Below are 24,882 nucleotides of genomic sequence, written 5' to 3' on the forward strand. Positions count from 1 at the left end.
TCCTCCTGAGCTTGGTTGCGTCATCTGCACTGACCCATCGGCACCTGCAAGCTGGTTTTGGAAGTATCTGTGAGTCACGGGGACTCAGCAATCTCAAACCCTCGCGATCAAGACTATTTAAGCTTATAGGTAGGGTAAAGGTATGATGGTGGAGCTGCAGCAAGCGACTAGCATATATGGTGGCTAACATATTCGCAAAAAAGAGCGAGAAGAGAAAGCAAAAGCACGGTCGAACAACTATGATCAAGAAGTGATCCTAGAACAACCTACGTCAAGCATTACTCCAACACCGTGTTCACTTCCCGGACTCCGCCGAGAAGAGACCATCACGGTTACACACGCGGTTGATGTATTTTAATTAAGGTCAACTTCAGGTTTTCTACAACCGGACATTAACAAATTCCCATCAGCCCATAACCACGGGCACGGCTTTCGAAAGTTCAAATCCCTGCAGGGGAGTCCCAACTTAGCCCTTGACAAGCTCTCACGGTCAACGAAGGATAAACCTTCTCCCGAGACATTCCGATCAGACTCGGCATCCCGGTTCTAGAAGACATTTCGACAATGGTAAAACTAAACCAGCAACACCGCCCGAATGTGCCGACAAATCCCGATAGGAGCTGCACATATCTCGTTCTCAGGGCACACTCAGATGAGCTCTCCATACAACTAAAACCAAACCTCGAGTTTCCCCGAGGGGACGCTGCACAGGACTCTAGTTTGGACCAACACTCAGAGGAGCACTGGCCCGGGAGGGTTTAAAATAATGATGACCCTCAGGAGCGCGACTCCCAAGGGAAAAGAAAAGGCTAGATGGCGAAAGGTAAAACCAATGTTGGGCATTGCTGGAGGAGTTTTACTCAAGGCGAACTGTCAAGGGGTTCCCATTATTACCCAACCGCGTAAGGAACGCAAAATCCGGAAACATAACACCGATATGACGGAAACTAGGGCGGCAAGAGTGGAACAAAACACCAGGCATAAGGCCGAGCCTTCCACCCTTTACCAAGTTTATAGATGCATTAATTAAATAAGAGATATTGTGATATCGCAACAAGTAAACATGTTCCAACAAGGAACAAACTTCATCTTCACCTGCAACTAACAACGCTATAAGAGGGGCTGAGCAAAGCGGTAACATAGCCAAACAACGGTTTGCTAGGACAAGGTGGGTTAGAGGCTTGGTTCAACAATATGGGAGGCATGATAAGTAAGTGGTAGGTATCGCAGCATAGGCATAGCAAAAGAGCGAGCAACTAGCAAGCAAAGATAGAAGTGATTTCAAGGGTATGGTCATCTTGCCTGAAATCCCGCAAGGAAGAAGAACGAGTCCATGAAGAAGACAAATGGACATAGTCGAACGAATCCTCACAACACGACGTTACCGGATTACCGAGACGAAGAAGCAACACCGGAAAGAGGCAGACAACATAGTAAACAACCAACACATCAACATGGCATGATGCACAATCGAGTATGATGCATGTCCGGTTTAATGAAGCATGGCATGGCAAAGTGCACAAACAATTCTACAAATTAAGTGGAGCTCATTATGCAACGGAGTTGCATATTGAAGAAAACACCACATGACTTATTTAGTTCTCTCTCGTTTATGTACCCAACAAGATTAAATGTTGTTAGCATGGCAAGAGGGTGAAGCAAATGAAAACTACGTAACTAGGCAAGTTTAAATGAGGCCGGAACAACAAGCAACAAGTCCGGAAAAATCCTCATGTGCATATTAATGGATTTGGTACTGTTCTGCCCTAAACACAATTTTAGGGTTGTTAAACATGCAAAGTGATGCCACCATGTTAAATTAGACATTTTTCCACCCCATTTACATATAAAGTTTATTAAATTCGGAGTTACGGTTATTTAGTTATGAATTAAAGCATTTTAGCAAGGCATAGGACAAAATTTAATCAAACAACATTTTAAACATTTTCAACATAGATGAAAGTGGCAAATTATGAAACTAGACAAAATTAGGAAAAAAAACAAGAGTACAACAAAAAGTGATGCGCCATCGGCACTTGGAAAATTGTTTCTTATCATCACTTATATTTCTTTGTCATGCAAATGCAATTGCATATTGTTTTCTACCAAGTAACTAGACTGGCAACATACTTGGAACGTAAGGGATTAAATCATAGCTATAGACAATTTCTTTTGGGTAATTAACATATGTGTTTGAGTCTGGATGGTGATATGTCAAGTCATGCATGGTAGCCACATGCCTAACACCTTCTATGCTTTGGCTTTTAGAGCACATGAGAATGTAAGGTCCTTCTTGAAACAATATACCTTCTTTAGACGTAGCTATCAGATGTATACAGTGTGGGACATCGATGACATGGCGTCGAACCCATCGTGGCAGATTAGAGCCATCCACATCATTGCATGCCCATATCCAAGCCGACCTGGAATGGAAGGATCCCTCCTCTTTGGGCCCTTCATGAGCAAGGTATAGCTCCCCGCACATCTCAGCTAAGTTGAACGTCGAGTATCCTAGGTCAGGGCACCCAGGAGGCGCTGGTATGACGCTGAAAGATTCATCCTTCAAGTTGAAGCGCAGGAAGCCTCGAACGCCTACATCACCCCCCACACGCATGACCGACTCATCGATTGTCCAGAGCAAGGAGCCTTTGTAGAAGGTTGCTGTTCGACACGCTTCGATAGGGTATGGTGGTGGCGCTGCCATCTGATGCCAATGCTGATCTCTCCCGATGGTAAACACCTCTACCCTGAAGGTGAAGCGGCAACCACTTGTCCCGTGTTGTATGTGTTGCAGACACAGGTGAACCGCATCAACGACTGGACGGGGAGACAAAGTAGGATCTGCGTGACCAGCTCGTGCGGCACGTACCGCAGCTCCGGTGCCATCGTCTCGTCGTCCATGGATGGATAGATGCTTCCGAGGATCGCCCTTCCTTCCGTATTTTATCCACGCGTACAGACTTGAAGTTCGAAGGGCAACGTGGTTCAGATCAGAGACACGGGATCGTATGTGCGTTGTTTAACCGACTTATCTCTACTAGGGACACCCTACGTGCAAGTAAACAAATTGCGTTCCCAGTCATATTTTTCCTGCACAACGTGAACGCTACCAAAAAAAAAACTGCTCGTTCAGTAGCCGGCCATTTGTAGCCCATAGCTTTTCTTCTGCAACTTCCCATTGCTAATTAAAAGGCTTGATCAAAGTGAGATAGATGATAGACTGTGTACCCTCAAAAAAGATGATAGACTGTGATAAAGGCTTTTGGCACATGAACAAAATTCGTTGCAAATAAAGTATTTTATGAAAATTAAAATACTGTAGATATTTCGACAATGAAAAAAATAATGTCCAGTTAGACGCATAAGTTACACAAACCTTACTTTTGCAAGAACAAATAGAAACTAGTCAATACCGGCGTACCGGTTGTGCGGCAGCGTTGAAAGCTCCTCCTTCACGCGGATCCTCCCCCAAATCGGACGTCGCGGTTGCGCCGTTGGGACGAAGGCTCCGTCTCGACACGCCGGAGAGGCAGCGACGCCGGCTCCGTCTTGACACGGTGGACTAGCGATGAGGGCGGTGTGGACCACAAGGAGAGTCCCTGAGCGACCGCTCGAGGAGGCGCTCCAGGTGCCCCTAGTACTCCTCGTCTGTCGGTGCAGCGATGGCGGGGCTGGGGCCGCCACTGTAGCTCCTTGTCCTCCTCGTTGCTGGAGGAGAGGATGATCTCCTCCTTCCAGGAGGAACCTGGTACCGTGAAGGATGATGGCCCATGAGAGCGATGACGACGACACCACGATATAGAATGAGATCCAAAGCCACCACCTACTGGCATGGAGAACCAAGACTTCGGCATCAGTGACGGTGGTGAGCGGATACAGTAGGAAAGGATGTGAGCGGAAAGGAGCTATGGCGTGGATGGCGTCAGGCACATGCTTAAATAGCCGCGACCAGGCGAAGGGAGGGGCAGTCGGCAATGAGGCGCACCGTCTAGAGTAGGCTTCTCGGTCGTTGAGGGAGTCCTGGATTAGGGGGTGTCCGGATGGCCGGACTATACCTTCAGCCGGATACCTGGACTATGAAGATACAAGATTGAAGACTTTGTCCCGTGTCCGGAAGGGGCTTTCCTTGGCGTGGAAGGCAAGCTTGGCGATACGGATATGTAGATCTCCTACCATTGTAACCGACTTTGTGTAACCTTAACCATCTCCGGTGTCTATATAAACTGGAGGGTTTTAGTCCGTAGGACAAGATAGAGAACAACAATCATACCATAGGCTAGCTTCTAGGGTTTAGCCTCTCCGATCTCGTGGTAGATCTACTCTTATACTACCCATATCATCAATATTAATCAAGCAGGACGTAGGGTTTTACCTCCATCAAGAGGGCCCGAACCTGGGTAAAACTTCGTGTCCCTTGCCTCCTGTTACCATCCGGCCTAGACGCACAGTTCGGGACCCCCTACCCGAGATCCGCCGGTTTTGACACCAACATTGGTGCTTTCATTGAGAGTTCCTCTGTGTCATCGCCGTTAGGCTTGATGGCTCCTACGATCATCAACAGCGATGCAATCCCAGGGTGAGACTTTCCTCCCCGGACAGATCTTCGTCTTCGGCGGCTTCGCACTGCGGGCCAATTCACTTGGCCATCTGGAGCAGATCGAAAACTATGCCCCTGGCCGTCAGGTCAGATTTGGAAGTTTAAACTACACGGCTGACATCCGCGGGGACTTGATCTTCGACGGATTCGAGCCACTGCCGAGCGCGCCGCACTGTCACGACGAGCATGATCTAGCTCTGCCGCCGAACAGTGCCCTGGAGGCCGCATCCGCATCGGCTTCGACCCTTAATTCGGAGCCAACTGCGCTGATCGAGAATGGATGGTTGGACGCCGCCTCGGGGCTGCGATCCCAACGGCGATCGAGCCGGACACCAGCCCCGCACTCCGCGAGAATCGTAACTCCAAGGAGCCGGACTCCTCTCCGGACTCCGAACCCTCCGCGCCCCTGCCGATCGAATCCGATTGGGTGCCGATCATGGAGTTTACTGCCGCGGACATCTTTCAGCACTCGCCTTTCAGCGATATTCTGAAGACACTAAGTCTCTCTCTTTATCAGGAGAGCCCTGGGCAGACTACGGTCGGCAAGGTTGGGATACAGACGATGAAGAAATTCAAAGCCCACCCACCACCCACTTTGTAGCCACTGTCGATGATTTAACCGACATGCTCGACTTCGACTCCGAAGACATCGACGGTATGGACACCGATGAAGGAGATGATGAAGAACCAGCGCCTATTGGGTCCTGGAAAGCAACCTCATCATATGACGTATACATGGTGGACGCACCAAAAGATGACGACGAGGAGCGGAAGGACGCACCGAAGGCTTGTTCCCTCGAGAAGCAGTCAAAGCGGCGACGCAAGCGCCACCCCAAATCCCGCCTCGAGAGAAATAACGATCACACAGACCCAGCGCTGGAGCAGGGCGAACCGCTACCGGACAACGGCAATCCGGATAATCAAACCGAACAAACAAATTCTATCAAAAATAATGGTCCGGACGACATAACACCGGACAGGCACCCGGAGCAGCAAAATGCCCGTAAAAGGCTTGTTGCCACCGCGAGGAGTCTTAAAAAGCAGAAGCAAAGGCTCAAGACTGCGTAAGACACACTCCAAATCAGATGGAGTAAAATACTCAACACAGCAGCGAGGTACGGCGACAATCGCCCCTCCAAGAGCTACCCAAAGCGGAAGCTGCTACCTGAATTCGATGAGGAGGCCTCAAAACCCCCCACAACCAAATATCAAAGCAGCCACCTGGCCGGATAGACGACCCTTCTGCCAACACAGAGCGGCGTACAACGCCACTCACAATACAACATGCGACCCATGCGAGGGCTCGCACCCAAATGACGACGCAACAAGATCCATCTATGGACCATGCAAGCGCGCCCCAGCATACAATGCAACACAACAAACATCCGAACAACGCGGTACACCCAGCTACAGGGGTGCCGCACACCCCCTATGTTTCACCGATGAGGTGCTGGACCATGAATTTTCAGAAGGATTCAAACCCGTAAACATAGAGACATACGACGGAACAACAGACCCTGGGGTCTGGATTGAGGACTACATCCTTCATATCCATATGGCTCGAGGTGATGATCTCCACGCCATCAAGTACTTACCCCTCAAGCTCAAAGGGCCAGCTCATCACTGGCTTAAAAGCCTCCCCGAAAGCTCCATTGGAAGTTGGGAAGAGCTTGAAGACGCCTTTTGGGCAAATTTTTAAGGGACTTATGTCCGACCTCCGGATGCGGACGATTTGAGTCATATAACTCAACAGCCCGGAGAGTCAGCCCGAAAGCTTTGGAATAGTTTCTTACTAAAAAGAACCAGATTGTTGACTGTCCGGACGCCGAAGCCTTGGCAGCTTTTAAGCATAGCGTTCGTGACGAATGGCTCGCCAGATACCTCGGCCAAAATAAGCCGAGAACGATGGCCGCATTAACAAGCCTCATGACCCGCTTTTGCGCGGGTGAGGACAGCTGGTTAGCCAGATGCAGCACCAGCGACCCCAGTACATCCGAAGTTAGAGATGGAAACGGGAAATCACGGCGCAACAGCAGTAACAAACGCCGGAATAAAGAAGACAACACGAAGGGCACGGCAGTAAACGCCGGATTCAAAAGCTCTCGGCCAGGTCAGCAAAAGCCGCCCTCTAAAGGCACCAGGGATGAACTGTCCAGCCTCAACAAAATTTTGGACCAAGTATGTCAGATCCATAGTGAAGGAAATATGCCCTAGAGGCAATAATAAAGTTATTATTTATTTCCTTATACCATGATAAATGTTTATTATTCATGCTAGAATTGTATTAACCGGAAACATAATACATGTGTGAATACATAGACAAACAGAGTGTCACTAGTATGCCTCTACTTGACTAGCTCGTTAATCAAAGATGGTTATGTTTCCTAACCATGGACAAAGAGTTGTTATTTGATTAATGGGATCACATCATTAGGTGAATGATCTGATTGACATGACCCATTCCATTAGCTTAGCACCCGATCGTTTAGTATATTGCTATTGCTTTCTTCATGACTTATACATGTTCCTATGACTATGAGATTATGCAACTCCCGTTTGCCGGAGGAACACTTTGTGTGCTACCAAACGTCACAACGTAACTGAGTGATTATAAAGGAGCTCTACAGGTGTCTCCAAAGGTACATGTTGGGTTGGCGTATTTCGAGATTAGGATTTGTCACTCCGATTGTCGGAGAGGTATCTCTGGGCCCTCTCGGTAATGCACATCACTTAAGCCTTGCAAGCATTGCAACTAATGAGTTAGTTGCGGGATGATGTATTACAGAACGAGTAAAGAGACTTGCCGGTAACGAGATTGAACTAGGTATTGGATACCGAAGATCGAATCTCGGGCAAGTAACATACCGATGACAAAGGGAACAACGTATGTTGTTATGCGGTCTGACCGATAAAGATCTTCGTAGAATATGTAGGAGCCAATATGGGCATCCAGGTCCCGCTATTGGTTATTGACCGGAGACTGTCTCGGTCATGTCTACATTGTTCTCGAACCCGTAGGGTCCGCACGCTTAAGGTTTCGATGACAGTTATATTATGAGTTTATGAGTTTTGATGTACCGAAAGAGTTCGGAGTCCCGGATGAGATCGGGGACATGACGAGGAGTCTCGAAATGGTCGAGACGTAAAGATCGATACATTGGACGACTATATTCGGACATCGTAAAGGTTCCGAGTGATTCGGGTATTTTTCAGAGTACCGGGTAGTTACGGGAGAAGCAATGGGCCTTGATGGGCTTTAGTGGGAAGAGGAGAAAGGGCCAAGGGGCTGCTGCGCCTCCCCTCCCCTCCGGTCCAAATTGGACTAGCGAAAAGGGGGCCGGCCACCTCTCCTTCTCCTCCACTTTCTTCTCCCTTCCTCCCCTCTTGGTGGACTCCTACTAGGACTTGGAGTCCTAGTAGGACTCCACATCCTGGCCGCACCAATTGCCTTGGCCGGCCTCCTCCTCCTCCATCCTTTATATACGGAGGCAAGGGGCACCCCATAGACACAAGTTGATCTTCGTGATCGTTCCTTAGCCGTGTGCGGTGCCCCCCTCCATCATATTTCACCTCGGTCATATTGTAGCGGTGCTTAGGCGAAGCCCTGCGACAGTAGTACATCAAGATCGTCACCACGCCGTCGTGGTGACGGAACTCTTCCCCGACACTTTGCTGGATCGGAGTCCGGGGATCGTCATCGAGCTGAACGTGTGCTAGAACTCGGAGGTGCCGTAGTTTCGGTGCTTGATCGGTCGGGCCGTGGAGACGTACGACTACATCAACCAAGTTAACGCTTCCGTTGTCGATCTGCAAGGGTACGTAGATCACACTCTCCCCCTCTCGTTGCTATGCATCACCATGATCTTGCGTGTGCGTAGGAATTTTTTTGAAATTACTACGTTCCCCAACACATAGTACCCCTGGTAAACCTGCTAATCATACCCACAGAGAATGTTGGGTCTTCAAGCAGTCCGGCAAGCTCAACGCCGTACACAAGGGGGAGGATACACCAAGTGCAGACGAGGACGAGCCTCCCAAGCAAGACACTGGGGAACAAAAGAAATTTCCACCAGAAGTCAAAACAGTAAACGTGTTACACGTGATCAAGGGAAAAAACAACGCGGCACTCCCAGGAAAATATACCCAAGTGCCTGTCACCGCGAAGTCCTGCCACTGGTCGTCTCAACCGATCACTTTCGACCACCGCGATTACTCAGCAAGTATCCGATGCGCAGGAGGGGTTGCCCTGGTATTAGATCCAGTAATTGGCAGATATCACTTCACACGAGTCTTGATGGACGGTGGCAGCAATCTAAACCTAATATATCTGGATACAATCCGCGGGATGGGGTTAGACCCAACAAAAATTCGCCATAGCAATACTACCTTTAAAGGAGTAACGCCAGGCCCCGGGGCTCGTTGTACGGGCTCCCTCCTACTACAAGTTATATTCGGCTCCCCTGATAACTTCCATCGCGAGCATTTAACCTTTCACATCGCTCCGTTCCAAAGTGGCTATCAAGCACTGCTCGGACGCGAAGCTTTCGCTCGCTTTAATGCAATACCACACTACGCCTCCCTCACACTCAAGATGCCTGGTCCACGTGGCATCATTTCAGTGAACGGAAATATCAAGCGATCTCTGCGTGCCGAAGAGAGTGCGGCTGCCCTGGCAGCCGCACACTAAAGGCGCCCGGACCAGCGAAAGCATCCAATAGGTCGTCAAGACCTCAGACACAACTAATCAAGTCCGGCACCGCTATTTATACCGAATAAGTGGTCACACCCCTATTTGTCAATACAAGGGGCTCAACGCGCGCAGACAAGTGGCAATTTTTTCTCATCTTGAATTATACATGGTTTCTTTAAAAACTATCTTTTTGCACGACAACCTTTTCACCTAAATTCCTCTCTTTTACAGACGATCATCGTGCTACACCCGTCCAGGATAAGGCACAACGGAGACACAGGCGCAGATGTGCAGCAGGGACCCGCTCTAAGGATTCTTTTTAGATTAAGACCCTGCGTAAACCTTTTTTACTGTCTATTGTTGATACATATCCACCGCTGAGAAGGATGCTGACGTCTTGGCATGTGGCCACGCCAGAACAATGCACGTACCTGGACACAAGGGGCTTCTTACAAAGGCCATTATTCAGGCCCGGTTTATATCACAAAGACCAAATACCTTAGGGAGTGTTCGGCGTCGCGAGTTTGGCCTTATATGCATCAGCTCCGAATCATTGTCTTTGGTCAAATGTTGGGTTTGCCCGGCTCCTGTGTTTTGGTGCCTTACGTTCCGCTTTACCGGCTAAGGTAGCACCAGGAGAACTACTGTGATTGTGCCCTGGTTCATCCAGACGAGCACCTCAGTGGAGAAAGCCGAAAACTAACTGTCATGATATAGCATGAGACTGGTCAACCACTCGATGACCTGTTGGAATGTTAGAATTCCCCCGCCTTAACGAAGGGCTGTTTTCCGGCCAGGCATGTACGCACCCCGGGATCGGGAGAGTGCGGAGCCACCAGGGGCTATCTAGTAGCCCCACTGTCAAACTCCTATGGCTAAGTGAAAGTGCTAAAGCATTATAGTCCGGTTGCCTCGCTCGCTCCGCTATCACCTCCTTAATAGGACCAAGACATTGGGTTAAGTGTGAACGCGTGTTTTTTGCGAGCACCTCCGCATTATATGCGTGGGGGTTGAAGCCGACGGCTGCAATCTTTCAGGTTATACACATGTATACATAAACGGCCGCCCAGGAGGCATCATATTACTTTCAGGCAAAAGTATAAAAATAGCCTTATAAAATATTTATAAAAGCATTTCGCTTACAATGAGATTACATATCACTCAAACATAATATTTTTTGACCACTGGGTCTCTATCAAACGAGCACCCTCAAGAACTTCTTCAAAGTAGTGCTCGGCAGCCATTCGGCCTATGGCCGAATCCCGCGCTGCAACAGTTGTAGCATCCATCTCCGCCCAATATGATTTAACACAGGCAAAGGCCATCCGTGAGTCCTCTATGCACGCCGACCTCTTTATCGCATCAATGCGCGGCACCACGTCAAGGAGCTGCTGCACCAAGCTGAAATAGCTGTTCGGTTTTGGCCTTTCCGGCCATAGCTGATCCACAATAGACGTCATGCATGGCGAGTCCGGACAACCTATTCAGTTCGACCCATTCGGCTAATTGGTCAGTCAATGAAAGCGGACGCTCGGGAGAATGGAATTGTGTCCAAAACAGCTGGTCCACTTCACGGTCCGTCTGACCCTGGAAGTACTTGGCCGCATCGGCAGCGCTCGCCGCCAAATCCATATACACATCCTCCGAACTCCACAGCCGATCCAGAGAGGCATACCGTGGATCTCCGAACTTCCTCCGCAACATAAAGGATTTCCCAGTTACAATATCCCCGGCTTCCCGCAGCTCCTCCTTCTTCGCCCTCATAGCAGAGCGGATGTCTTTTCTCGTCGCAGCAGCCTTCTCAAGGTCCGATGCCTTCGCTAGGTTTTCCTTTTCAAGAACCCGGCAACGGTCGGCGGCGGCTTTTAATTCTATGGCCATCTTGGCCATCTTATCCCGGCTCTCGCCATGCGTGGCCTTCTCGGTTTTCAACTCTTCGGCCGCCTTCAAAGCAGCCGCATTACTAAACCTCGCTTGTTCCTTGGCTCGGGCAAATTCTGCCCGCAAGGCTTCAACAGTGGCAGCTCCATCTGCAGTCACAACATATTAAAGATACTGGCATCATGCTGCTCTTACTATGTGGAGTTTACCATATAATGACACTTACCCTGTGCCTCGTCAAGCCTTTTGTTAACAAGCTCGATGTCGGCGTCTGCCGCATCCAACTGCCGTTTTAAATGGGCAAACTCGCTAGTCCGGCTAGCTACCGGAGCTTCCATCACCTGCACATAGAGGCAGTATGGCTATTACCTGGGAATATGATCCTCTATTCGTCGTCGTTTCCGATGACAACCAGAGTCTCAGGGGCTACTATCTACACAGGGCACACCTAGCATGTGCAGGACTATCATACATTATTTTACGTACCTCAAAGCCTGTCAGTAGACTCATAAAAACTTCATGCAATCCGCTTTCGGCGGACGAGATTCTCTCCATCACCGTATTCATCAGCACATGGTGTTCATCTGAGATGGCCGCTCGCCCCACCAACTCCCTCAGAACATCCGATCGCACACCAGACGGTGCCGGACTCTTTTTTCCGCTCTCTTGGGAGCCGGACACTGGGAGCTTCGGGGGTCAATGGGATTATCTTCTGGCCTCACCGGACCCGGAGAGGCCCTACGCAACGACACTTCGGGGTCGCCCGCTTCCGAAGCGGAGGAGTCCGGAGGGGGCGTTTCTCTCTCCATCATCTCTGGAAGAAGATCCCCCGAAGACGAGCTCATTTGAGAAGGGCTAAGGCCCGAACTGCAAAGATATATGCGGTGGTTATTTTCTCAGAAGAAAACGATGGCATACCTGTACTATTAAAGTATTTCGGGTCACTTATGACTCGCTGGAGAGTTGATCCCCCCGCGGACTTTGTGCGGCAAAAGAACCCCCCCAAGGTAGGACCCTCAGCGGGAGACTTCTTCTCCCGTTTGGAAGCTTCGGCGTCCAAATCCCCGGGCGCAGTCCTTTTCCTCCTCCGGTCGTCTTCCTTCATGGAGACGCTTGCTCCCTCGGTTAGAATGGGCAGCGTTGGGGGCCCGCGTCCGCCCGTATTATCCTTCCCAGTATCTTCCTTCAAGGGCTCCGGGCAAGGTGCGACCTGGAGCATCTTTTCCAATACCGGATTGTCCAAACCCTCAGGGAGGGGGGCCAAACACCGAATCAACTTCGCCTTTGTTAGCCAGTCCTAGTCAAAAAGCGAACTCTCAGAAATAACTTCGTAACAAATGAGAGATAGTATGTTTGGTCGGAAGATTCCTTACCTGTTCGGCGGCGCGGTTACTGCTCAGGCCCACGTCCTCAGTGATTTCCGGACACTCTACCTGAGGTCCGAAGAATGACTTGTACATCTCCTCGTGCGTCAGGCCGAGGAAATTTTGGATGACACGCGGTCCCTCGGGATTGAACTCCCACAAGCGAAGGGGCCGGCGTTCGCAAGGCTGGACTTGACGAACCAGCTTAACTTGTATTACCGCAACCAAACTAAAATCTCCATTGAAGAGATCTCGAATGCGGCTTTGCAGTATAGGCACGTCCTTGGTTGGGCCCCAGCTCAGACCTCTGCTGATCCATGACATCAGTTGTGGTGGAGGGCCCGAGCGGAAAACAGGGGCGGCCGCCCACTTGGCACTTCTAGTAGCCGTGATGTAGAACCACTCCTGTTGCCACAATTCAGACACCTTTGGAATGGAACCTTTGGGCCATGGAGCTCTCGTCATCTTGCATATTGAGGCACCTCCCCACGCTGCATGTTGCCCCTCGATCATCTTCGGTTTTACTTCAAAAGTCTTGAGCCACAAGCCAAAGTGAGGGGTAACCCGGAGGAAGGCCTCACACACGACAATAAATGTCATGATATGAAGAAAGGAGTCCGGAGCTAGATCATGGAAGTCTAGCCCGTAATAAAACATCAAGCCCCTGACGAAAGGATCCAGAGCAAGGCCTAGACCTCGGAGGAAGTGGGAGACGAACACGACGCTCTCGTTGGGTTTGGGAGAGGGGAAGGCCTGCCCTCGGGCAGGCAGCCGATGCACAACCTCGACGGTCAGATATCTGGCCTCCCTCAACCTTTTGACGTCTTCTTCCGTGACGGAGGAAGGCACCCATCGGCCTTGAAGGCTAGATCCGGACATGGTTAAAGGTTCAGAACACCTGACCTGAACTTTGGGTGTTTGAGCTTGAGGAGGGGGAAGGATTCGATTGAGCACGGGAGGGAAAAAAGTAAAAGCCTTGTCCCTTTATAAAGAGGGTGAATATCAAGCGTCCTCTCCGTGGCCGTTTGGACTTGCCTATAGTCTAGGAGTCCTAAAAGCGGTTGGGTTACCCACGCCCGTATTGATGAGAATTCCGGAATAAGGGGACACGATCTCTGCTTTAATAAGACGTGCCAAGGAAACCGCCTCGCGTGACACGCTGAGGTGGGATAATAAAACGATTCGAATAAAGGCTTGGCCGTGGTGCGTCACACTACGGAATACGCAACAGATTAGATTTGTGTAAATATTATTCTCTCTATGGCAATATGTGGAAACTTATTTTGCAGAGCCGGACACTATCTTTGTGTTCAAAATCTTCTATGAAGTACTTGGAGGAGGAACCCGCCTTGCAATGCCGAAGACAATCTGCGCGCCGGACTCGTCGTCATTGAAGCCTGGTTCAGGGGCTACTGGGGGAGTCCTGGATTAGGGGGTGTCCGGATGGCCGGACTATACCTTCAGCCGGACTCCTGGACTATGAAGATACAAGATTGAAGACTTCGTCCCGTGTCCGGAAGGGGCTTTCCTTGGCGTGGAAGGCAAGCTTGGCGATACGGATATGTAGATCTCCTACCATTGTAACCGACTTTGTGTAACCCTAACCCTCTCCGGTGTCTATATAAACCGGAGGGTTTTAGTCCGTAGGACAAGATAGAGAACAACAATCATACCATAGGCTAGCTTCTAGGGTTTAGCCTCTCCGATCTCGTGGTAGATCTACTCTTGTACTACCCATATCATCAATATTAATCAAGCAGGACGTAGGGTTTTACCTCCATCAAGAGGGCCCGAACCTGGATAAAAACTTCGTGTCCCTTGCCTCCTGTTACCATCCGGCCTATACGCACAGTTCGGGACCCCCTACCCGAGGTCCGCCGGTTTTGACACCGACAGTCGTCATCTCGACATTAAAGGGGCGCCGCCCGCTCGTATGGCTATTGTAGGTCACTATTCACACTATTTTGATCAATTTTGTCTTTTTTGAAAGGAAGTCAAAGGGGGGATTTCTTTTTGTGAATTGTTTCTCACAAGTACAATGTAAGGTCAAGTTTATTTCAAAAATATTTTCAGTTTTTTTTTACTTTTTGTTGAATTACTATTTTTTATATAGGGTGTATATGTCCCCATAGAACAAAAGTTCCCCTCCCATTTAGATCACTGGTTGAACAGAGTAAGAAAGAAAAAAGAAAATCTAAAAAGAAAATTTTGCACGGATCTCAATGTATGATCCCACGAATATAACACCTACTGAGAAATTTTGAAACGGAGTAGAAAAAGAAAGCCAAATGTAGTTTGTGGAAAGTGCAAAAACGAATGTGGTTGACATGATGGACAATGAATGAATGCTCTTCATCAGTACTGCGGCAGGGTGCACTCGACGCCGGGTACCTTGCCGGCCTCCTGATCCGCGCAGTAGTCGTAGATTCTGTAATTGTCCTGCACCCACCGCATCTTCCCCCGCTGGTCGCCGGTGAGCCCGCCGCAGGCCCCGAACGCCCCGGCGCAGGTGTAGACGCAGTCGCCGCCGTAGCACTCGCAAACATCAAGATCAATGCCGCGGTAGCTGGCGACGAAGGGCGCGCGACTCCAGTCGGCCCTGACGCGGCCGCCCTGCGTGGCCCAGTCCTCGGCCGCCCAGATGCTGGAGTAGGCGTACATGGGGCGGCTCGTCGGGAACGCCACGCCGTGGGCGTGCTCGTAGTTGCGGAACGCCCTGATGGGCGTCCCGTCGACGTACCAGACGAGCATGCAGGGCGTCCAGGAGATGGTGTAGTTGTGGTAGCCGTCGGTGGGGTCGAACCAGGGGCGGAACTGCATCTCCTTGCCGCCGACGCCGGCGGCGTAGACGTTGGTGTGCAGCGTGTAGGGCTGCCCCGTCTCGTTCCCCAGGAACTCGAAGTCGATCTCGTCGTGGTCGTCCCCCACCGAGGATGTCTGAATCGAACAACAGTATCAATCAATCCTTGGAGAATATATAGGTATATTGACCAGAAAACAAAAGTTGGTGCAGATAAGATGATTGGGAGCAGGCCGGCTACTTACGTAGTACGTCGTGACGGTGCCAGCGGAGTCGCCCTTAACGAGCTGGATCATGGTCGACACCGTCCCGTATATAAACTGCCGCTTGGACCGGATCATCGAGCCTAACCACCCAAACATTCATTCATTCAGAAGAGAACTCCATGAAAAATACAGAAGTTCTGAGGTTGAAGAAAGACCTGAGGAGTTGCTGACGAGGGCGAGGGAGAGGCTGTTGCCGCCGTCGTAGGTCCAGCAGTTCTGGGGCTCCCACGTAGCGTCGCATTCCTCCAAGAAGTTGCCGCCGGACACGAGGCCAAGAACCGAGGCAAGAGCTACTAGCACTGCAGCCAACGCTTCCGGCTTCCCCATCTTTCCTTTAGCTGGACGAACACCTCCAGATCGACTACCTATTATGTATATCTGTAGAATCAGTGTTTTGTCTTCAGAGGTTGATAGACGAGACAGGGATATATAGTGCCTTGAGCACGTCGGAAAATGATATCGACGGGTGGATTGGAGGCGTGTGGAATGATGGGGAGAGGAAAGTAAGGCTGGGTGGTGTCGCGGACACGTAGCCTCATCACTTTGCTTCGGCGACGTGCCTGACATGGCAGGCAGGGCATACTTGTGCCGGACGTCTCGAAGGCATCGGGCCGTTGCCCCTCTCACCGGCATCATTGTTCCGCTGCCCGGCGACCGGCGTGAATCATTCTTTCCTCTAGAAAGCCAAAATGAGAACGAAGAAAGACAAATCGTTTCTTAGTTTACACATAGACATATGTTTCTCCGATCGCGTTTGATAATAATTATATATAAAAATGGACGAAATGTCGTTGTGAACATATATGTTTCTCCAAGCTGTCGTTGTGAACATAATCTTGATTATTGAGAAAAGAGAAAAGTATAATTTTCATCCCTCGGTTCTTCACGGAGTTTAGATTTAGTCCATCAACACCAGAATCGAACAACCCCCGCCCCTCTCCCCAACTACTGAAACTAGACAAGGTTCTTCCCTGGTCTTTGTTTTGACCGATTTTGGTGTTGACTCATCCCAGTTTTGACCGTGCTGACTCAAATTCATGTAGTTTATTTCAAATCCATGAACTTTTTTTAAATTCAGATTTATTTTTTCAGGTATCTATACTTTTTACAAGTTCATGTACTTCCAAAATTCTCGCATTTTTTTAAATCCTTGTTTTTTTTCAAAGCCGCGTACTTTTTTCAAGTACACGTAATTTTATCAAATTCGCATACTTTAACCATGGTACTTATTCAAACCCATGAACTTTTGAAATTCACATAATTTATTCAAGTTCGCGTGTTTTTTTAAATCCATGTGCGTTTTCCAATTCGCATACCTTTTTGAGATCCTCGTACCTTTTTCAAGTATGCATACTTTTTTCAAATCCGCATACTTTTTAAAAGTTCACAAATTTTACAAGTTCACGAACTTTTTCCAAATAAAGTACGTGAATTTGAAAAATTACATATACTTGAAAAATGTATGCAAATTTAAGAAAAGTATATGGATTTCAGAAAAGTTGACAGATTTGAAAAAAATACGCGAACGTGAGAAAAGTATGTGAATTTAGGAAAAGTTCATGTATTTGAAAATAGTACGCGAACTTGAGTCCTCACAGTCAAAACAAAGGTGAGTTATCACGAAACAGGAGATGGGGTGCATGTTATGCCAGAGAACATCTCTTCCTACTCGTCGGATGCCATCGAAAGGGTGAAGAAAATGATGGAAGGAGGAGATGGGGAACCGCGGAGTGGTGTGATTCTTGCCCGGCATCTGGCCTCCTTTAAATAGTGAGCGGACGGGAGGAGCTTGCCCGAGGTTGTGTTTAAGAAAGAATTCCTTATTTAACACTATCTTAAATGTTGTTTTCCTATTTGACACTGAAAAACTTTTTCTTCCCTATCTAATATCGACTCTAATTTTTTTTGCCCTTTATGACACTTTCATCCGTTTTGAGCCTCAACGATGTTAAATGACACCTGAAAAGATCATTTTGCCTGTCATGTTGTATGTGATCAAAGTTTGTGCATGGAGCTCGTGTGGCGGCGGCTCGCACATCCGCTGTACTGGCAGGACGCATATCTTGTGCAGCTCGCGCCGTGGTGTGCAGCCGGCCGGCGACAGACGGCCAGCGGAGCTGTGGAACAACGGGGCGCACGGGCCAAAGATGTTAGAGGCACGCGACGGCTGGGAGAAAAACGTTTGGCAACCGAGAGGGCGCACGATGGACGGCAGAGTCACCGGCGTTGTGTCCGATTTGTGTCCGCGATCGGAGACACCGGCTCATCCGGGCCGGTTGGATGCATGCTCTACACAATGGGTGGCCAACGGGGCCGTGATGCGGCACGGCGGAGGGCATGGCGGGCATCCTTGGTCGCATGTCCTGTGTCAGCCAGCGTGGCAACCTGAGCCTGCATCACGCACATCCTCGCCACAACAGCAAGGCAGTACTTGTACACGCCGTACACAAGAGCTAACAGGATCACTTGATTGATTTTCTTTTAAAGTTTGCTCACGCACCTAGCAACCGAACCGGCTGGATAAACACATGCAGCTAGTAAGCTATGTAGCATACAACAAACAAGCTGGTTGGACATGTCTTCTTTGCCATTATTAGCATCTATTTAAATTTTGGTTACATACCATATGAGGGGTAAAAAGGTCTTTTTAGGTGTCGTTTAACACCGTGAAGGTGTAAAATGGACGAAAGTGTTATACATGGCATAAAATTTAGACTCGGTATTACATAGGGAAGAAAATATTTTTCGGTGTCAAATAGGGAAAGAAAATTTAAGACAGTGTTAAGTAGGGAATTCTCTCTGTGTTTAATGTCGAACTGCTCGTGAACGGATATGTGGCCGAAGTAGATTTCTCAATTTCCATGCGGGTTTAATGGAGGCGTTTGAATGTGGTGAGGAGACGTGTTCTACCGGCTGGGCGTGCAACGGGCAGTGTCCTCGGCCGGCGCGTCGCTTCAATGGAGGACGCAGTCAGAGGTCGTGTACGCCCTGAGCCGTCTTCCATGTGGAGCGACTGCTCTACAGCGACATGAATGCGGGCAGCTGGCGTCGGACGGAAACGCGCGCAGGCGAGGGAGGAGGGGGTTTGGGGTGGGCCAGTGTGGTTAGAAGCGAGCTTGGATGCTCTCCGGACGCCCGCAAAGCCCACCCACATTTGTCTTTGATTTATGGGTGAAAGCACATCTTGTCTGTGCGGTCTGGATGCTTGCAGGTGGTTTAAGAGTCGCAGTTGGAGATGGTCTAATCCTAGGAGTCTGGAAGTTTCCTCCAATCAGCTGATGATTTGAACCATTTTTCTTTCTAGAGAAAGTGTAATTTTATCAATAACTGGGATAACCCATCTTAGAAGGAAAGACCAGTCAGACTTAGGCATATTGGTTTAGGTACCAACTCGGAACATATCTTCTTTTCCTTTTTATTTGCCCGGCAGGGAATATATCTATACCTACTATTAAAGGGAATAGGTATTTTTGGTTTGGTTCAGTCCAACTATTAAAGGGATTATATATTCTTGGTTTGGTTTAATCCTTTTCATTTCGATGGGCCTTTTATGGGCTTTACAGAGTCTGCGAAAAATAATTAGGTCAAAATAAATTAACATTATGGGAATTTAAACAGGACCTCCTGTCTGGATCTTCGATGCAACAACCTATGCGTCATTCACATTTACTAAATCCCAACTCGCTCTAAATATATAAGTGGTGGTCCTCGTGTTTAAGCGAATGAGCTAATTAAAGAAAGAATTGTGGACTTAAATAAAATATTTAAATGGATGTGGTTAATTAAAAAAAAGGACTATGGGTAAACTGGTGGACTAATTAAAAGAAAGATTGTGGTCTTAATAAATAGAATTTTCAAATAGATAAGGCTAATTAAAGGAAGGACTTGAGGTAAAAAGGTAGGATAGTTAAAAAGAAGGCTATGTATGCTTCAATGTGTTGGGATATTAAATTAGAGAATGAAGGATTTGATTTTCGACTAAAACGGGTGAGGACGTTACGGTAACTAAAGAAAGGATTATACTTAGATGGAATCAGTGGGAGATTATACCCAACAAAGGAAATATGAACACGGCTAAATTGCATCGTATTTTTTATGTTCATTTTGTAGACGGAGCGTTGAAGCATTTTTTTTCCATAATGAATCTGGTGCTGTGGGACATTATACTTGCACAAAACATCAATTTTTTCCGTTGCAACGCACGGGCATATGTGCTAGTCTGATATACAAGATATAGTACAAGTGTTGTTTGTAATTCAAATTTAGTATTAAATCAACGATACTTATTATGGGACGGGCCGGGGAGTTCTTACTAAGAACAAGAAAAATACAATCCAATCTTTTTTACTATTCTTGTGGATGAGATCATTTGCGACAACATAATTCAAAGATGATACTATCCCCATTGCCGTCGAACAACAAAACAAGAAAGGCAAACTAAACTAAGTGCAACAGCTTTAGAGTTTGGTTTGTCTAAAACAAACTTAGAGGCTGGTTGGAACCATGCATCCATAGCATTCTGTGCTGTGTTCCAAGCATAGGATGCTGGGGGTTGGTCCCATGTTTTGCAACGGAAGCGTAAGCTTCTCCGATGTCGCGCCGCTCCGCAGTCCCTTCCTCCACGTTGAACACGTTGAAAGATTTGTCAGCCAACTTAACCAGGGAGTAGACACAGTTCCGCTGAATCCCGTACCGATCCCCGGCCAAGCACGACACGCCGAAGTTCAACGGGGCGACGAAGAAGGCGCGGCCGCCGAGATCGCGGATGGGGCGCCATTGCTGCTCGGAGAAGTCCATCTTGTAGACGTTGGCCTCGTTGAAGCCTCGACCGCGCAGCAGCCTGACCATGTACAGCTCCTCCTCGGACTCCACCAAGAAGGCCTTTGCTGTTTCTCCGCAGTTGTAGCTCTCACCGTTCACGGAGATGGAGCTGAACGCCGGCCCTGCAGCTGCAGGGGAGAGCTCCAGCACGCCGAGCTCGGTGGGTGAGGCGATGAAATAGAACTTGCCCCGGCACGCCACGGTCTCGCCCATGGGGATCTTCTCGAACCCGCCGATCTCGTCTCCCTGGGTGCCGATGTCGTACTCGTGCTCGGTCCAGCCGTCGTCTTGTCCGATGCGATGGTACCGGATGATGGGCGCGTCAGGCTCGACGATGAGCACGACGCAGCCCGGGGCCGTCGGCGCGTCGGAGAGAGGCAGCTGCAGTTTATCAGGAGGTCCTGGTCGATCGCCAGCGGCGGCAAGTTGATCTTTTGACGGCTGTGGTGGTCCAGCAGGTAGGTGTCGTCGGTGGCGAGACGATCCCGGACTATTAGCCAGCCCTGCGGGGTGGGGCAGAAGGCCTTGTCCGTGAGCTCGTCAGAGTCCATGCCACCGGCGATGGGCTCCTTACCGGCGACGCTGAACACCGTGGTCGTGGACTTGTTGGTGCCGGTGCACCGGTGCTCCACCGCGAGGCATGGCATGGACGACATCGCCTCCGCTTCCCTCCTCTTGATCGCACGGCCGGATGGATCTAAATAGGCGCTGCTGGATCCCGACTCCAGTGGGAATCGGAACTACCCGAAACTTGGGGACAACGGAAGACGGAAACAGAGGATTCGTTTCCCTATAATCCCGATTCCAATCCGACCTTCTTCTAAGCTCCCGATTATTTAAGAAGCGGGTCGTGGCAGGTCGAGCAACCTCTATTCCGCCGGCCGCTTTCGTCCACCGCCACCGTAGCTCAGTAATCATCAACGCGAGATACTCTACACCATGATGTCGCCGAGTCGCACGCTGGCCGGGTCTCTGCCGTGCCTCGCCTTCCACCACGGCGCGGGCCGACCCACGCCGATCTTCCACGTGTCGGAGAAGAAGACGATCGCCGACGACATCGCCGAGCTGAAGGGCAAGGAGATCTGCCCAACCACGCACGGCTTCATGCTGGTCAGGTGCCCTGCCTCCGCGTCCACCTTCCTGTGGAGTCCCCAGAACCGAGGCGGCAAGATCGAGCTGCCGCCGTTGCCGATCGAGCAGGACCTGTTCATAGACTGCACCTGCCTGCTCTCCAACAAGCCCACCGCTCCCAACTCCGTCGTGCTTCTCGTCGAGCCTTACGCCACCCTCATATGGTACTGTCACATCCGAGACGATCAGTGGCAGAAACACGACTACTACATCGGAACCCAGCCGGCCCTCGACCTGCAATCCGAGGACAAAGAGGTCATAACTCCGATCGCGGCATGCGGGGGCAAGTTTTATTTCAACAGCACACAAATCGAGCTTGGTGTTGTTGATTTCTGCCCTGCTCCCGTATTCAGTTCCATCAAGATCAACGACGTGGTCGATGATATCTACGGTGTTGAACTGGCTCCAGCTCAAGTTTTTCTGGTGGAATCGGACGGGGAGCTCTATATGGTTTCCCTGTTATGGGCGGAAACAATTTATGGTGCAAGAGTTCATAGGATGGATTTCTCAAAGCAGAGATGGAGAAAAGTGTATGATGTTGGTGATCGAGCGTTCCTCTTGTCCCTGTTCAACTCTGGTGCTCTCTGCTCTGTCGGCAAGTCTGGACTGCGAGAGAACTGCATCTACATGGCGTATCCTTGGGAGCAGACCTTGCTCGTTTTCAGTGTAAAAGATGGTATCATGGAGACGCACAAGCTGGATGAAGCTCCGTCCTCGGACAAGGCATTCTGGATGCTCCCCGCCAATCCATAGATTAGTTTAGATTCACAAGGGGTTTTCTTTCCTTGTCGTTTTTAGTTATCACCCGACTTTGGATTGTGCAGCCTGTTTGACATACCAAATTACTGTTTACATGTTATTATTATGTTACCCACACAATATTGTGCTTCCGGCAGCTATTTCTTCCTAGTGAATTTGAATCTCGTATTCTTATCAAGCCGCTCTCAAACGCCCAAGCGGACGACCAACCGCTCAAAAAAATGTGACCCAGACTGATGTCTCAAACAGGCTTCAAATGTCCGGACTGACTGACACCCCTCATATTTATCCAAATCTAAGGCGAGGACGCCCGGGCGCGTCCTCCATGCCGGAGCCGGCCCACCCCGACCCCATATATAATCGTCTCCATCCGCTCCCCGGTCCAAAACCCTACCTACTCCACTCCACTCCCTCTAGTCCACTCTGCCACCTAAGGCCCCGTCTGTCGATCTCCGACCTTCTCTGGCATGGCGGGCAGTGAATCTGAGTCCTTCGTCAGCCAATCCGTGAACTGGGACCTCATCCCAGTCGGGCCCAAGGAGGTGATGGCCATCTGCATTGCGCTCTGCCGCGCTCGCATGGAGAATTCCCGACAACGGTCGGACTCGATCTGCCTCGAATCTATCGCCTCCACCCAAATGGCGCGTGGATCCAGGTGAGGTAGGTTGTCATTGTCTCTCCGGAGGTAATGCGCCCCGTCTGGCATCCAAACATCATGGCAGACGCACAACCCCTTTGTTGGCGTGACAACAACGAGGCCATCTGTGGGCCGTCCGCTGAGTGTATGGTGCGACATGCCCGCCCTGCGAGGTAGAGGGTGCCAAGGCCATGGCAACCCTCACAGCAGACATCGTCGAGGCGGAGTCGCACTCTCTGACGCCTCAACGGATGGCCTGCAATCCCGGGCGTTGCTGCCATGTCTTGGTGGGCGTGGCCTCCGACCACAACGGACCCGTCATCGACCTCACATCGATCGGCATCGTCAAGGCTCCAACTCTGACGAGGAAGAGTGGGCCATGGGAAACGACGGCGCCTTGAGTCTCGTGAGTCGGTGTGTGTCCCATGTCCTACTCTACCTCACCGGCGACCGAAGCAACACTTCGAGGGGCGCAGCCGGCTGCTAGATTTGAGATTTCTTAATTGAGGTATTCGGGTGTGGAAAAGATTATCTGAGCCGTGACCAGTCATTGTCCGCCGACACGCACAAAAGTGTCTACGGGCTTTTGAGGGGTTGAATTTGGTATATCCATCTCACACGGGAGTTCCTATTTCGCGCATGGGGGGCTGGCGAACATGCCAGCGTGCACCCACTCCCCTCCTGCGCGCCTCTCATGGGCCAGCCCATAAGTGGGGTTGGGCGCCCCAGTTTTTTTATTCCACATTTTTTATTTATTTTCTGTTTTTCTTCTTTGAAACAATTCAGAGTATTGAAAAAGTTCAAAATTTCAGACAAAAAAAGATTTTGGGAAAATGTTCCAAAAATCATAACATGTTCGTGGCTTAAAAATATTAAAAAATGACCACTTATTGAAAAATCTGTTCGTGAATTCAAAAACTGTCTTAAATTTCAAAGAAGTGTTTGCTAATTCAAAGGTCGGTGAACATTTTTTGAACTTCATGTACAATTTCTTTATTCAAGAACGTAGTTTTTCGAAAAATGAATGAACAAATTTTGAATTCAATGATTTTTTTTCTAAAATTGGTGAACACATTTGAAAAATAAGATTAACAAATTTAGAATTTGTTGAACATTATTTTATTTCAATGAACAATTTTCAAATTCAATGAGCAAAATTTGTATTCGATGAACATTTTTTAAATTTAAGAACAGTTTTACATTGTTAAATATATTTTTAATCTGATGAACAAAATAATGTTTGTGAATTTATTTTTTATGCCAAAAAGTGAAAAAGTAAAGAAGAAAAGAGAGAAAAGTAAAAAAGAAAAGAAAGAAAAAACTGAACGAAACAAAAAAAAGAAAAGAAAAACCGGGACAAAAAAGGATAAAAGAAAGAAAACCCAGTTCCGAGAAGGTTCTAGAACCTTCCCAAAGCCGGGTGAGAATGCACATGAAAATCCCGGAAACTGAGCCGGCGCACTGTGCGAATGATCCAGGGTGGGGTACGCGCTAGGGCACTAGGCAACACCCTATGCGCCAAATAGGAGCCGGCATCTGACACGTTCGATGTGGAGGCCTCTCGATACCGATTTATGAAAAATTGGCTCGAAAAAACCTCCACATCGAACGTGTCAGATGCCATGTACCGATTTATGAAAAATCGGCATGCTGCTTTATACAAATGCCAAACTCTAAAAAAAATATATATATAACATGGTATATTTAAAAAACTATTAAAAATCAAGGCAACACGTATACAAGTCTATATGTTAAAAATCATTTGAAAGTATCATGGCAACAAATGTTTAATTTCCATAGCAAAATTGTGTTGGAATTGCAAATTGTATGATGACTATATTATACAAAAGAATAAAGAACTCGCGACGAAAATAAAATTTTCCATCAGCCAATTAATACAAATTTCATGATCTTAAACATAAAATTAGCATACCTA

The 24,882-nt window shown here is 48.9% G+C and overlaps 3 protein-coding genes across 3 annotated transcripts; 1 reads left to right on the forward strand and 2 right to left on the reverse strand.

The window, feature by feature from the left end:
• Positions 1-2,113: 2,113 nt before the first annotated feature.
• Positions 2,114-3,772, reverse strand: LOC147983668 (uncharacterized). Its single transcript, XM_087540822.1, has 2 exons — positions 3,642-3,772; positions 2,114-2,960 (listed from the first exon to the last, which is right to left on the reverse strand). The coding sequence occupies exons 1-2, from the start codon at positions 3,770-3,772 to the stop codon at positions 2,114-2,116; spliced, it is 978 nt and encodes a 325-aa protein (XP_087396948.1).
• A 10,891-nt stretch (positions 3,773-14,663) lies between these two features.
• On the reverse strand, positions 14,664-16,034 carry LOC147983669 (xyloglucan endotransglucosylase protein 7-like). The gene is made up of 3 exons (XM_087539576.1): positions 15,754-16,034; positions 15,578-15,678; positions 14,664-15,469 (listed from the first exon to the last, which is right to left on the reverse strand). Exons 1-3 carry the CDS (start codon positions 15,923-15,925, stop codon positions 14,888-14,890), a joined length of 855 nt encoding a protein of 284 aa, XP_087395702.1. The 5' UTR covers positions 15,926-16,034; the 3' UTR covers positions 14,664-14,887.
• A 5,327-nt stretch (positions 16,035-21,361) lies between these two features.
• LOC147983670 (uncharacterized) lies at positions 21,362-22,415 on the forward strand. Its single transcript, XM_087540823.1, has one exon. It carries the CDS (start codon positions 21,362-21,364, stop codon positions 22,301-22,303), a length of 942 nt encoding a protein of 313 aa, XP_087396949.1. The 3' UTR covers positions 22,304-22,415.
• The last annotated feature ends 2,467 nt before the right edge of the window (positions 22,416-24,882 follow it).

The sequence above is a fragment of the Triticum urartu genome, chromosome 2A (genome assembly GCF_056163025.1).
Source record: "Triticum urartu cultivar PI428250 chromosome 2A, HENAU_Tu73, whole genome shotgun sequence".
NCBI lineage: Eukaryota > Viridiplantae > Streptophyta > Magnoliopsida > Poales > Poaceae > Triticum > Triticum urartu.

What these genes read in the sequence shown, in the direction of transcription:
- LOC147983668 (XM_087540822.1), bottom strand. Translation starts at nt 3,772, where the DNA reads ATGGGCCATCATCCTTCACGGTACCAGGTTCCTCCTGGAAGGAGGAGA. An exon ending in GCTGCACCGACAGACGAGGA is followed by an intron (nt 2,961 to 3,641) that starts GTACTAGGGGCA and finishes TCGAACTTCAAG; the next exon opens with TCTGTACGCGTGGATAAAAT.
- LOC147983669 (XM_087539576.1), bottom strand. Translation starts at nt 15,925, where the DNA reads ATGGGGAAGCCGGAAGCGTTGGCTGCAGTGCTAGTAGCTCTTGCCTCG. An exon ending in CCTCGTCAGCAACTCCTCAG is followed by an intron (nt 15,679 to 15,753) that starts GTCTTTCTTCAA and finishes TTGGGTGGTTAG; the next exon opens with GCTCGATGATCCGGTCCAAG. An exon ending in GCACCGTCACGACGTACTAC is followed by an intron (nt 15,470 to 15,577) that starts GTAAGTAGCCGG and finishes TGTTCGATTCAG; the next exon opens with ACATCCTCGGTGGGGGACGA.
- LOC147983670 (XM_087540823.1), top strand. Translation starts at nt 21,362, where the DNA reads ATGTCGCCGAGTCGCACGCTGGCCGGGTCTCTGCCGTGCCTCGCCTTC.